Source organism: Grus americana, chromosome 4 (genome assembly GCF_028858705.1).
Source record: "Grus americana isolate bGruAme1 chromosome 4, bGruAme1.mat, whole genome shotgun sequence".
Taxonomy (NCBI): domain Eukaryota; kingdom Metazoa; phylum Chordata; class Aves; order Gruiformes; family Gruidae; genus Grus; species Grus americana.
The window spans coordinates 66,568,442-66,582,320 of record NC_072855.1 but is presented as its reverse complement, the minus strand read 5'-3'; the positions used below and the strand labels follow the sequence as shown (position 1 = coordinate 66,582,320).

The window sequence follows — 13,879 nt, the reverse complement described above, 5'->3', positions numbered from 1 at the left end:
CTGCTCATTACTTCTTGTCCTGCTTTTGACAGACATGGAAAGCTGATCATCTCCTTTTTCTCTTTACCAACACTTGTTGCTAAAGCAACGCTTGTTGCCACTCTCTTCAACTTTCCCTCCAGCCTTTTTTTGGACTAAACAATACCAAGTAATTCAATCAGTCCCCACCAGTCAAGCTTGAGAGACTGCTGATCATTCTCATTGCTCTACTCAAGGGTCTTCCAAATCGGTCCACAGCACATTTGCAGGCAGCTAACAAGGGTTTTAACAAAAAACACTATTCAGCATAGCGAGCCCATCATACTTTGGTCATGGTTGTGTCAGCCGTGGCAAGTTAAATCTTCACACCATCTTTCGGGTGGAAAATCTCCAAAGCAATGGCTCGGCGGAAGCCAAAAGGGCAAGTTCTTCCTGCTCCTACAGCTTCTCGCGCTGATGGGGAAGTAATGGAAATGCACCACCACAGACCACAGAGGGAGGTGTCAAAAGGGCTCTGGCGATAACCAGCAGCTCTGGAAAGAGGAACTGGAGACACAGGCATGCTTTCATAGCAAGGACTACACTTTCACAGTGGGGAAGGAAGAGTGAAAAGGATACAGAAGGAAGCACGATAATTTGGTGATTCAGGAAAAAAACAAAACATCACCAAGAGCTGCGTGTAACAACTTTCGGAAACACTGAAGCACTCTGGTCTGCTCCAGCACAATGAGACAAAGCAATGAACAGAGGTGTAACGGGCTTGTTTGCTTGCTTTTATGCATCTGTATGAGCAACAAAGATAAACAGCAATTCATTTCAGGATTGTCAGGAAAATAGGTTGTTAAATTTAAATGCCCTACAAGACAGAGAAGTGGTGTACCAGGGCACAGGGGAAAAAGAGGGGGTTAGCCTTGGTCCTGGGGAGTCAAGAGGCCACAAACACCATCTACCCTGGGAGCATCCTGGAGGTGAAAGCTGGAGCCCTGACAACAGGCAGAAAAGCTTAAAAGCTTATGGGTGCTGCACAGGGGATCCAGGCAAGCCAGCCAGCGAATGCCTGGCAGAAGGCATCCAAGCACGAGCCACTGCTGTGCTTCAGTCATATCGCCTAACAGCAGCACAAGGGTGGGAGATTTTTTTTGCGCCTCTTCTGGGAGGACCTAAACATTCCTCTCAGTCAGCTGTGATCGCCCTCCTCCATTTCGTGTTTTGAATCGAAGCAAGACGCCACGTATAGAATACGAATCGCTCGGGAAAGAGCAACCTCTGAGCCTGCACAGCGAGCGCTGCATACTGCTGAAATCAGACAAAACCGCACGGTGCCGCCACGTGACACAGGGCAGGCTGGCACACCCACTCCCAGCAGGAGCCCAGAAAAGGTGCAGCTCCTTTGCGAGGCTGGCAACCGAGGGCGTTATGCCACGAGTGGTACGATTAAGTGTCCAGCAGATAAAACAGGGAAGTCTGGAGTTCAGCAGACTCGTGCCAAAAGCCTGAAAGACTGTTCCTGGAGGAAAGACAAACACTGGTGGTGGCGGCTGGGTGCTTGTCAGAGTCAGAGCTGAAACCAGCAAAAAACAAAGGAGGACTGAGAACGTGAACCCGATAAGGACTTTGATCAGGGATTGCTGGACGCGAGCTGTGTGCTTTCAGACTACTGCACTGCGTCTTCCTGAGCTGCCTTCACATATGAAATAAAATAATCATCAAAATGCAAAGTACAAGGACACACTTTCAATAGCATTTTTTAATCGATGCCTGAGAGATTACTCTGACATTACCAGCCCTCTTCAGAATTCTGCATTTTTAATCATCCTTCCCAAATAGTTTCTTAATAGTTGTGGCAAATGACTGTTCTGATAGTTATCTACAATACTCTTCAGGATGGTTCAAATTGAAAAATTAAGGAGTCACATCAAGAGGAGGGCAAGATCTTGTAACATGAAGGAAGACAGACACAAAAGTAGGAAAAGTTCACTGCTGAACAAATTGGTTCCTACAAGATGCGAAACAGCAGGACTGACTTTGGTTGTTTTTTTTTTTTTTTTAAATACATATTCACAAGGTGTGGGGTAGTGGTGCAGCAACAGCAGCACCTTAAGAACAACTGACCCTTACTCAGGCAGAAGGATGTCCTCTTCTGAAGGGTCACTAGCACGGACTCCATGCAGCAACACGAATTTCCCCGTGGATCCCTCTTATGAGTACACCCACGAGACAATTTGGGAAACCTAACAAAATCACAGCACAAGGTAGCATGGTTGCAGGCTACAACTTAAAGTTAGTTTACTCCCTTGGGCTCAATACACTGTACATGCAAATAAAAATTGGAAAATCAGTGCTTCACTTCTCTGCTAAGAGAAAGCACCGATTTTAACATAATCTTACAACTTGAGGAATTTCTAACACAAATGTTTTCTGAAATTGTCACACCTAGAATAATACGAATGTTTTTGAAACAATACTAATGATAACCTAGACATTGGTAGGTACCACAACAAAGCTGTCCAGCTAAAATGCAAGAAAAATTGATAAGATGAGGTTTTGCTTCACAAAACCCACAAATAACTTTAATATACTGCTGTATATTGGTAAAAATCTCTTGGAGGAACTGACACAAACCCAGCTGAATGTTCAAATTAAAAAAAAAATTGACTAGATTCCCTTAGAAGAAAATGCTACATAATAAACGCAAATAAAAATGCAGTTAAAGTTAATGGGCATTTCAAAATACTTTGCAGTTAAATTTTAAATGAAAAATAAAAGTTAACCGTACATGTACCCAAAATCGCTTTACTGTCTTACACACAGGGTTTTTTCCTTTCAAATTTATGAAACCTTGGTTAGTAGAAAGTTGATAGAAATTTTTAAAGAAAACCAAGAGGATACATTAAGTTTTTCTTAGTTTTCAGTTTTCTAATATTCATGGGGTTTTTCTCTTCCTTTTCTCCCTGATGCTTTTTCTCAAAAAGATAGGAACAATGATAATATAAACCACATAAGCTGCAGTAACTGAAAATAACACCACAGTTTTAAATCCCTACTAGTATGAGTTATTAAACAGAAAATGGAAAGCTGGGCAAAAAGGTGAAGTACTGTATCTTATTACTGATTCTCTCATTTAATCTATTTTTCAGATTATTGAAATATTTTAATGTATAAAAAATAAGGATATCTGCAAGTGAAGACTACAAATCACACAACAGCATCTTGTGCATGAAGTGTCTTACACATGTAAATGTATGCAAACCCAAGACTCAAATTTCACAGGCAGTCTCTGCAGACAGAGCAATGAACTATGTAATTTGCAAGGTGAAATCTATTTCGTTTCCCTTCGATATCCAAAGGGTGCTTCAGCAAGCTACTTCTCACTGTTGTGGGAGACCTGCACTGGTAAGTTTCAGCAGTGTTTTATATGGGAGCCGAGGCAGTAAGGATTGCACTCCTCTCAATGCTTTTTTGTCCCCTAAGCGTGTATGGCACATCCCATGGCAGAAGAAGGATCTTCTCTGATCACGCAGCAGAGGGAGGGATGCCTGGTTACCAGATCACATCAGAGGGATGAGGACTAACTTGCCAACCAAAGGGGGGTGGGTGGGGGTCTCCTCAAGTCACACCATGTAAAACATTCCCCTTCTCCAGGCTTCAGCGCAGAGCACAGCGCGCAGCAGAGCGAAGCCAGGAGGCTCTGTGCCACCCTGGTTGCAATGCAGTGTCCCAGCAATGGCTGTGAGCCACCAGCCTTGCTAGATGCAGCTGGTGGTGGCATCAGAAACCATGCTGAGCACCAGTGTGGGACTGGGGGTCTCACTGCAGCCCCCCCTTGATGCTGCCGTGGGGCCACACACCACTAAGGAACAGCAGCATGAGGTGGGAGTCAAATGAAAATGTCTCGTGTGGAAGTGAGAGACTCGACAAATCTGATCACAGCGTATGCTGGAAGAAACTTCACAATTCATGAAGTCATTCTGGTCCATAATTAACTGAAAATTAATTACAGAATCTTGAAAAGAGCATAAACCAAAAATGGGCCAGCATACCTTCATAGTGCAGTTGCTCACTCTGAATCTCTTCCAATAATTAAGTCTAGCATATGGCACTGGAGTTAAAAAAAAAAACCAACAAAACAACAAACAAACTATGACTCCCAAAAAAGTTTTGGAGTCCTACTTGCCGAAGGGATACGTCTGCCTGCACTGCACACACACGCTTTCTAGAAATGAGGAGGATGAATTAACGTGCTATTTGGCAACTTCAGCTTTGCAGAAATTACAGGTTGCAGATGCTTGTTATAAAATCAAAACAAAAATTGAGAAAAGAACATAATTAGGTAAATTATTTGCTGACTTGATGAATAATTTTCTAAAGATTATTAGATGGTACAACAGCTTAGAAAAAGCTCCACTTTTTCAACAAAGAAAAGGAGGAGGTGAACAATAAAACTGCCAAATTAATTTGGTTGAGCATTCATGAAAAGGTGTATTTTGTATCACTGAATTACATGTATTTTTTTTAAAAGGTGCTTAAAGCATGGCATGCTGCCACACATCAAAATATTATTTTTTTAGAAAAAACATGTTAGCATGCTGGGAAGTAGAAGATATGCCATCAAAACAAACCTGTAACACTTTGACATGGTAAACAAAAGAAAGAACATTTTAAAAATATCGAGAAAGACTATAACCAAAAGGAAAAAAAAAAAACCCAAAGAAAAAAGGTCAGTAGATTAATAGGAGATTGTGCAAAAATGTACTGCAGGAAACATGGAAACTCTCTTTCTGATTTCCAGTTTTCCACTATAGAGATTAATATCTTCAGTAACAGTATGAAGACAATCACAAATTTTCAAATTACAAAATTTGCTTTATAACCCCCCTATTGCAGTAACCGGGAGGAGCTAGGTGGCAGCCTGGGGTCTTTCAGTCCCACCTGCAGACAGGGAGAGATGCAAAGGAGTCAAGTTCTTTTCCAGCCCACGGGAGACAGGACCTCGTTCCCTAAGGCAACAGTTCTTCTAGATCAACTGGAGGTTTGGGTTCGTGTTTTTTGGTTGTTGTGCTTTTTTTTTTTAAATGAGGGGATAAAACATTATAATTGCATATAAGTGGAAAAGAAATGTCCATGGCTTCAGCAACTTGCACACATTTCAGCCCTGAGCTATGCTTGTGACCCTTTTGCATATCATCTTGCTCGATTTCTCACGAACCAAACGCAGAGGCATCTCTGACACAGTTTGCTTTTCGTGTTTACCTTTGCTTCCATTCGGCGGGTGAGAGCTTAAATTAGATCCTCTGCACAAAGAGCACAGCACCGTGCAGTGTGATTCAGCTATAGGGAGTACTATGCTGCAAACAGGACTTAAACTAAATTGTATTTATAAATTCATCTTCCTCCAGCTCCTTACTGATCACACTGCCTAACAAAATACTTGCACATTTTGCCTGTAAGTCCAAATTAGAAACAGGTGAAAGCCCATTTTTGTTGGATCAATGTATATTCTTAGCAAAACTAGGCTGATCACATGAAACGCTAAGCTATGATGTATCTTCTTAATAATACGAACGTACTCAGTCTGTTCAAGCTGATTATGAAAAAATGTTATTTAATACCAAACCTTGGAAATTTATATGAAGAGAAAATTACTGTTTTCAAATATGCAGTTGTATCTCTTCTTGCCATTTCCACCTCCTTTTTCGCGATTATCTCCACCATATCAGAAACCTCCTGCAACAGCACACAAGTTCCCAAAATAAAATCTGAGATGCTCTGTTGATCCTCCGTAGATGCCCAATGCAAAGCTCACCACCGGGGAAGAAGGATGGCCTAAGCAGCAAATGGCCTTAAACTACCAACACTTCCTGCCAGACCTGGGCTGGCTCAAAGGCTGAAAGGTTCGTTAGCATAATTTGGCAGCCCTTGGGGCCATCTGAACAGTAACACTGTTTTGGGGCTGCAGGCACTTTAACTCTCTCTGGCAGTCCTCCCCCCTCTGCCTCCAACCTGGTCTTTCTCTCCTGGACCACGCAGAAGACACCGTACTGCATTGACATCCAGAGCCGGTCCACCACTAACTCGTTCACAGCAGTGATGGAAGGACCTTTTAATGCCATTTCAGCTTCTTTATGTAGCATAAAGGGATCAAATCAGGAATAAGAATTTCACCTTTGTTGCTCTACGTGAAGAAAATCACCAAAACAGCTAAACCGCAAAGCTCAACCACATGCCAGCTGTACACTGCAGAGGCAGACTCAGCCTTCTAGGTCATTAAATGCAGATCATTAATTACATTAATTTCCAGCAGACTACCCAGCTCCAACACAAGGGAAGATTTTTCAATGCATTCCTCATTTACAGCATTCCAGCCAATATTAAAAAAAAAAGCAAGCCCCTCAAGCAAAGTTTACCACCCCCGTGGTTTTTTTGGGGGGTTTTTTTGATTTTTTTGTTTCTTATTTTTTGCAGATGACACTATGAACACGTGCTTTGAAATACACAAGGAAATCGCAGTGATGAACTCATGACATTGCAGACAGTGTCACATGTTGCTGTTTCAAAACGTTATCAAGTCGGATGGCAGCCCTGTATTTTGCTAGCATGCTAAGCACACACGTCTGTCCAGGAGGGCAGGCTTGCAGGAGCTCTGCTGGCGCTGCGCAGGGCATGGCAAGGGAGCATGCCTTGCACCAGCTGCTGGAGGGCTGCAGCAAAATTTCCAGCACTCCAGGGAGCTGGGCTTCCTGCTCCACACACATTTTCAGCACCCTTTTTTTTTTCTTCCAGAAAGAGAAGCTACTATCATGGAACCCCCATTGCATCAAACAAAGGTGCCGATCTGCTTCGCCTGCTAGGTTCAATAGTGCAGATAGAAATCAAGGTAAAGCCGTCAGCCTCCAGTATCCCACAATTCGGTTGCCTTTTGCTTTGGGAAGCAGAAATGAGGGGCCCAGGTGGAAACACAGCATCTCAAAATTGGGAAAGGAGATGAAAGAGATCTGAACAGGGATACTGTCCCCCCAAAAGTAAGGAGCGGCTTGCTTGAGTATTTCTGCCAGGAGACAAGATGGAAAAAGAAGTCTGGGAGGTAGAAAAAGGCATCAGGCAGGAACAAGGATTTTGCATATAACCTATGAAAGACAAGCAGCTAAATCTGTCTGTAGAACTAAACTAAGCTACTAGGAGAACAGGTCCAGGAGGATAAAAAAGCAAATTGTGAGATAGGAAATGATTTGGAGGAATTAATGTGACTGTGTTATAATCTTCTAGAACAGTAAAAACACTCTAAGGGAAGGGTCACTCTGTGCATCAGGGAAAGGACCTGCAGCAGTATCCAAACCTGATTCACAGACAACATAACAAACATGAGAGTGGTGGCAAAAAGTGATTTGTAATATAATTTGCTCAGGTGATAACTTGAAACAAGACACCCACTGAAGCACAGCCAGAATTGTGTAGACATTGCAATTGAAGAATTAAAACAATGGAAAAAACTACTATAGGTTTTGCTATCATACTGTTTTCAAAAGACTTTATTAAGATAAGGTTTTGTCTTTTTGTTGTTGGTATATGAACAATGGAAGAACATCATGAAAATTACTGCATATCCAAACAGTCACAGAAATGAATCAATATAAATGTTGAATGAGCAACAAAAAAAATGGAGAGGTTTCACTATGTGTGAATTTGCTTTCATGATGGTGTAAAATGTTTTGTGGTATTCGAGAGAATGCTCATCACAAAAAAAAAAAAAAAAAAAAAAAAAAAAAGGCACGCAATACTTGAAAGCTTAACACTTTTAGCTATATGTGATTCCACTAAAATTACTGTCATCATAAAACACCCACTTTTCTTTTTTCTGAGCCATAAAATACATATCTCCAAAACCTGATTTAGAATGACAATAGAGTTTATTAGCTATTAAGCACTTCTTCAGGATAATTCCACCTTAAACTTTTGAGATTATGCAGCTGCCAGAACTATAAAAAGGCTGCACATTTCCAATGTTTTTGCCTAATCAAATTAAGAGACCAAACTATTAATATTCTGCTTACCTCCTAAATTCATTCCAGCTTGGAGACATTTCTGTAATCGACAGGCTGGGCAGTTCTTCCTCCGAATCTTATCAATTATGCAGTCATTCCTTCCCGCACACAGGTAATTGTGCTGTCCTGAATGAATCAAAACCAAAACGCATTATTAGAGGATGTATTTACATAATTCAAATTTGTTCTTCTCTGTTGTTTTACAGTCATTTTGAGCTTCGTATTAATGCAGACATTCCCAATCCCATTCTTTAGCCTTCCCAATAATCTTGGTGACTTGTCATGGGCCTTACGATGAGCATTCTCTTCTGTTTAATTTGGGAAAGAGTTTTGGTGTGTCACTCACAAGGGAGATCTCATTACTTTTTTCTAAGGACTGGATTTTTTCTTTTTGCAAAAAAGAAATGATCAGTTTGAGCTTTTTCAAATCTTCTTACACATGCTATATCACAGAGTAGCCTGACAACTCTTAGCTTTGGTACAAAACCAGGGGTCATTCTCACACTAAAGAAGTTCACAATCTAAAGCAGAAATGCAAATTAGAGGTTAACTTTCCCAATATACTCCACTCCCTTCAACCAGTTCACCAAGTGCTTGATTTCTGATTTAATCAGTTACCCTCTACACAGCAGAAGGTGTCTGAAGGGTTTACGAAAACAGGCTGAAATCAGAAGCGTATTATTTCAGTTCTGTAAAGCCCCACAGAAGCAGTCCTGAGGAGACAGCAGGTATTTAACACACAACATTTAGCAGAAGGGAAATACATGGCAACCAGGGAAACAGGCTGGCATTTAACAACTCAGAGACTCAAAAGGCGTTTTGCTTTGTGGGAGGAACATAGGTAGAGCAAACGGATGCAGTGTATCAGATGAGGGCACTACCATGTGCACTTTTCAAAGTAAGGTGCTTGAATTTGATGTGGAAGAATAAAGGAAGCCATGAGGGTTTGGTTGGTGCAGCGTGGCAGGAGAACCTTATTTTAGCTGCCTTGATCCAGAGGTGGCACACGGGGATCTGGGGCAGCCAGAACAAACGGTCTGCAGCAGATGCGACAAAAAGCAATGCAGAGGGTTACCACAGGAAGGATGAAAGGAGAGGACACAGCATACAGACTGTAAGGCAAGCTGCAGGATTTGCCAGCGTGCAAAGTTCAAGAAAACAGTCCTGTGTAAAATACAACAGCATGTGGCAGGCTTACATAGCAGGCTCTGTTAAGAGCTACAGAGTCTCAGGGACAGGCATTTTAAACATAAGGCAAGAAACTCATTACTCTGTAAACTAAACACAAGTTTGTAACAAAGGTGTCTGAATTGCAAGGTAGAGGGGAAAAAAAAATTCAGATTGCAAATGCAGTAACACCAACCAGCAACTAAGCAGAGAGATACTCCTAAGCAGGTCACGAACGAAACAGGCGAGATGTGCAGAAACCGAAAAGTTGTTCAAATAACGTTAAAGCTAACGCCAATGACAGAAGTGAGCACCAGCCATGGGTGGGGAGGAGGGAGCCTGGGCAGGGCTCAGAAGCAGAGCTGCACTGAAACAAGCAGGAGGCCGACGCGTGCAGGGAGCGGGAGAAAAGATGCAGGCCTGATAAGGGGACAGAGCTGCTGCAGGACAAGAGGTACAAAATACGTTTGCCAAGACATTTTCCGCAATACACTCACGCGTCCTCAGGGAAATACGAAAAGAATATTCATGGGACATAAGAGGCCTGGCTTCTGTTTTGGGCTCTTTCAGGAATTTGCCTTAAAACTTCAGATAAGTCATTTTCTATCTCTGCATCTGACTTCCCTTCACCCTTACCCAATGTTATCTATTTAGACAGTGAACTGAACTTTAGGTTGTTTCTTGCAGCGCTTTGCTGAGCATCTCACACAAAGAGAACTGATCTTATTTGAGCGAGCGAAGTGTTACTGTAGCATCACAAAGGTATCATCATTAGATAATGCTTTAGGTGTTTAAACAACAAGCAGATGGGCAAATAAGGGTTTTTATTAAGGGACCTTACCTAGCACTGTGACACAGATGAAAAAAAAAAAACCTTAGGCAAAATAATTAATGAATATGAGCTCATGAAGTTACGTCAGGGATAAAATCAAGTTGTACAATATGGTAAGGGCACCAGTATCTATCAGCTAGTGTTTAAGTAGGCCTGCTAAACAATAAAAAGATAAAATTCTCAGCTAATCACAAAATGAAAACCTCCTTATCGCACACTGTTTATTTTATGATGTGATCTATACAAAAACCAGATACACAAGAGAAAAGTCAACTTAATTCCTATTTACATTTTTGCTCTGTACTGACTTGTGCACATCTCCTAAAGAAATATCAAGCAGACAGCATGAAAGTAAAATTAAAGTAGAAAACAAAAGTATTTAAAATAATTATATACAGTATAAAGATGGTTTATATGCCCTTACAAATACTGATATAATATCTTTTTGTGGGGATAGGGGAAAACTGGTTATTTTCTCCTAGGAACGCAAGTACGATTGCTCAGTGCTCGTACAATGTCCTTTGTACATCACAGACTACTGCAATACCATTTTTAGGCTTCCACAGGCGGGTGCAGGCTATTAATATGACAAGACAGCTCTAAAGCTGCAAAATGAACCCCGTTGGAGAATTACCCTGAAGGCAGTTTGCTCTACGAAATTGTACACCTGTTAAGTCAACATTTTTCACTACTGCTTTCAGAAGCTAATGGGTTTAATAAAAAGAGGTTAACATTTATGTACTCCAGGATAATTACCTGGGTCACATTCTTAAATATTGTGGAAATGTTTATTTGATTCAATCACTGTCACACTGTGACTTCATAAGAAATATTCCCACAATAGCAGAATACTTCCATAAGTCACCTTTCAAATGGTTTAGGTAGCCTGCAATTATTACTCTGTGGCCTATCTACTCTAGACCAAATAATTTCATAAAACATAACTTAGTAACAGGTTCATCAATTTTTGAATCATGTATCTCTGAATACTAACATACAGTACAAAATTTGTAAGCAGGTTTTCTAGTAAGGAAGGCTAATGTCTTTCTTCCAAAAAAGCAAATGTCTTATTGTCAATTTTTTTTAATTTCTAAAAAAAAATGTGAAGAACCAGAGTCATCTTAAAGCTTACATTAACAGAAATAACTTGAAATCACTTAAAAAATAGAATGGAGCATCATTCAGTCAAACCCTCTGTACAGTACAGCTATGAAATAATAATGAACAGTTTTTCAGTTAAAAAGTTTCTCATCCGTGATGAAAAATATGGCTTCAGCTTTCCATGCAAATAGGATATTTTACAGAATTAGTTTTATTCGAACCATAAGTTAATAAAGCAAAGACACTCATAATTAAGCAGTATCTTCCAGTTGTGTAGCATGAGCCTCACTCACACCCCTCAACTTCAGCATAAAAACAAAAACCTACACATCTGAAATCGATGCAGCTCTCTCAAGACCTCCAGAGCTCTTCAGGATCTCAACAAGATGATGGAGACTGTCCTGTAAAGAGGCTGATGTTTCTGTGGTGCTAGATCTCCTGCTCTTTCAAAACATGTATCGATGTACTTGTGTAGTTTGTGTTTAGCTTAATCCAGTTGTTCTTTTTATCCAGTTTAATCACCCACAAGTGGGCTGGAAAGTGACAGAGTATATATCGAATTCTCATCTCCCATGTGCTAATGCATTAAGATGAAAGCAATTTTTACATATGCCCCATTAAGTGCACTTATACAAGCTGATTCCTGTTTCATCTAAAATACAGAATTACAAAAGATGCCAGGAAAATTTCCTGTTCAAAATAAATAATTAATAGGTACTACACTGTTACACACTAAGAAGAAATAGAGATCTGCCCTATTCACAGTAGAGCTGGAGGAATATTTGAGTTTGTACTTTCCAGGTTATTGTGTCACTACATACCACAGAATGACATATCCAAATGTACGCACAAAAATATCTTAATGTTTCCAACTCTCTCACCTGCAAAGACTCTTCAATTCCCTGCTTTCATAGGATTACAAAAGAAAACAAATAGGAAGTATTCATGAAATTCACTCTTCCCTCTTATCACATCTTCTTGAACAAGCAAAATGTAACACTAAAGAAGAGGAGTGGAAAAAAAGCTTTTCTTATTTGGCCTATGAATTACTGCCAAAATGAGGCTGGAGCAGTAACCTGCAGCAGTTGTGCCTTTCCCTATTTTAAAACCCCAGCACAATGATTGAGCCGCTAGTCACAAAAACTGACTTGCTAAGAGGAGCTCCTGTACCTGTGCAGAGCACTGCTGCACTCTTCAAGGGGCTGCAATACTTCAACACATGTGAGGCTGCACTAGGAATGGGGTATAGATATTTCTTGTCAGTAATATTTCTGCTACTGTCTAAAGCAAAATTAGAAAATTACAGAAATTTCTGAAATTACAGAAATTTCTTCCTCCTAAAAATTATTTTTTCCCCATTTTTTTGAAGTTTAAGTCAGGAACTGCAAATCATTAATGAGCCTTCTACATTTCTGCTCTCTTGTTGAAATAACATCTGCTATAATCAAATGTTAAATTTTGTAAGGAAAAAGAAAAAGCACAGTGCTGGAAGTGGATCCAAAGGCTGTTTAATTCAAGCCCACTCACGGAAGCATGATAAGACTAGCTTAGCAGTTCAGGCAGGTGGTTGGTTTTTTTTTTGGCTTTCTCTAAATTTGTCTTAAAACCTTCTGAGGAAAGGTGTTCTGCAACTTCCCTACAAGCCACATGATTAGGGTAGTGATCAGCTAGCCTTTAAGTTGTATGTTTTTCCCTTTGCATTTAACCCAAGTGGGAATATTTTGCAACTGAAAGAGACATTAGCACTCCTCCTAAGACATACAGAGTAATAGATCACCACCTTCTTACAACAATCTCAAGCCTATTAAAAGATTTATGTCCCCCACCTCTTTGCTAGACTAAACAAATTCAGTTCTCTCAATCTTTCCTCATAGGGCATGTTTCCTAAATCTGTCGTCATTCCTCTTATTCTCCTCCAGCTTCTTTCATAAAACCGGGTGCATTTTTCTCGCTGAGTTTCACCATCACTAAGCCCAATAAAATGGTTATTTCCTGCATCTTGCACGCAACAGCCCTGCTAATGCAATCCTGGACCAGATCTGGCTTTTGGCAATGGCATTAGGTTGTTGACTCATGCTCTCTTGTGTGCCACTAACACCCAGCTCCTCTCCTGCGGCACCGCTGCCTTCCATGCTTTCTTCCCACTTTTACCTGGGAAGCCAACTCTCTCTTTAGTTCTGCTAGAGCTATACACCCACTGCAACATCCCCTGGGAAAGGCAAGGGAAAAGTCCAGAAGTTACTCCGGGTATGACGTCTGAAACCAGAGCATGTCCCAAGACAAAGATGTGATTGAGGAAGCCTTGCAAAAGGACGGGAAAGTGAGAAAACAGGAGTGGCAGCTAAGGACCAAATAAAGCAGAAAATGCTTGAAAAAACCTCAACTTTTAAAATAGCATCTCACTGAAGCACATCAAAACGCACGTAAAAGTCACAAACTTTCCTTCTTCCTCCACAACGAGAATTAATACTTTGACTAAAAAAATTGCAGGCAAAGTTGTCTTCTCCCTGCAGGCCAGAACGGCCAAGCCTTCTTCCATGGGTCGAGGAGAGAGGACCTGGAAGCCATCTCCAGCTCTGCCTTGCAGATCTGCACAAGGGAGCTGGGACCCCTTTTGCAGCTTCTGGGCTTAGATTTCACCGTATTTCCCAAGTGGGAACATTATCTCCACGATAATGATAAGTGTAAAAGCGTTATGGCTTGGAGTACCAATCAGCATCTGCTTGAGCAGGCGTCTGTAGGTGTTAAACACTATTACCTG

General features: G+C 40.9%; 1 protein-coding gene across 6 annotated transcripts in view; it reads right to left on the bottom strand.

Annotated features, from left to right (window-relative positions):
- Window positions 1-13,879, bottom strand: part of NR3C2 (nuclear receptor subfamily 3 group C member 2) — a 222,717-nt gene that overhangs the window by 53,598 nt on the left and 155,240 nt on the right. For all 6 annotated transcript variants that reach the window (XM_054824700.1, XM_054824696.1, XM_054824697.1 and 3 more), the window contains one exon: window positions 8,028-8,144. In XM_054824700.1, coding sequence (XP_054680675.1) covers window positions 8,028-8,144 — 117 coding nt within the window. The remainder of the gene's footprint in view (window positions 1-8,027; window positions 8,145-13,879) is intronic.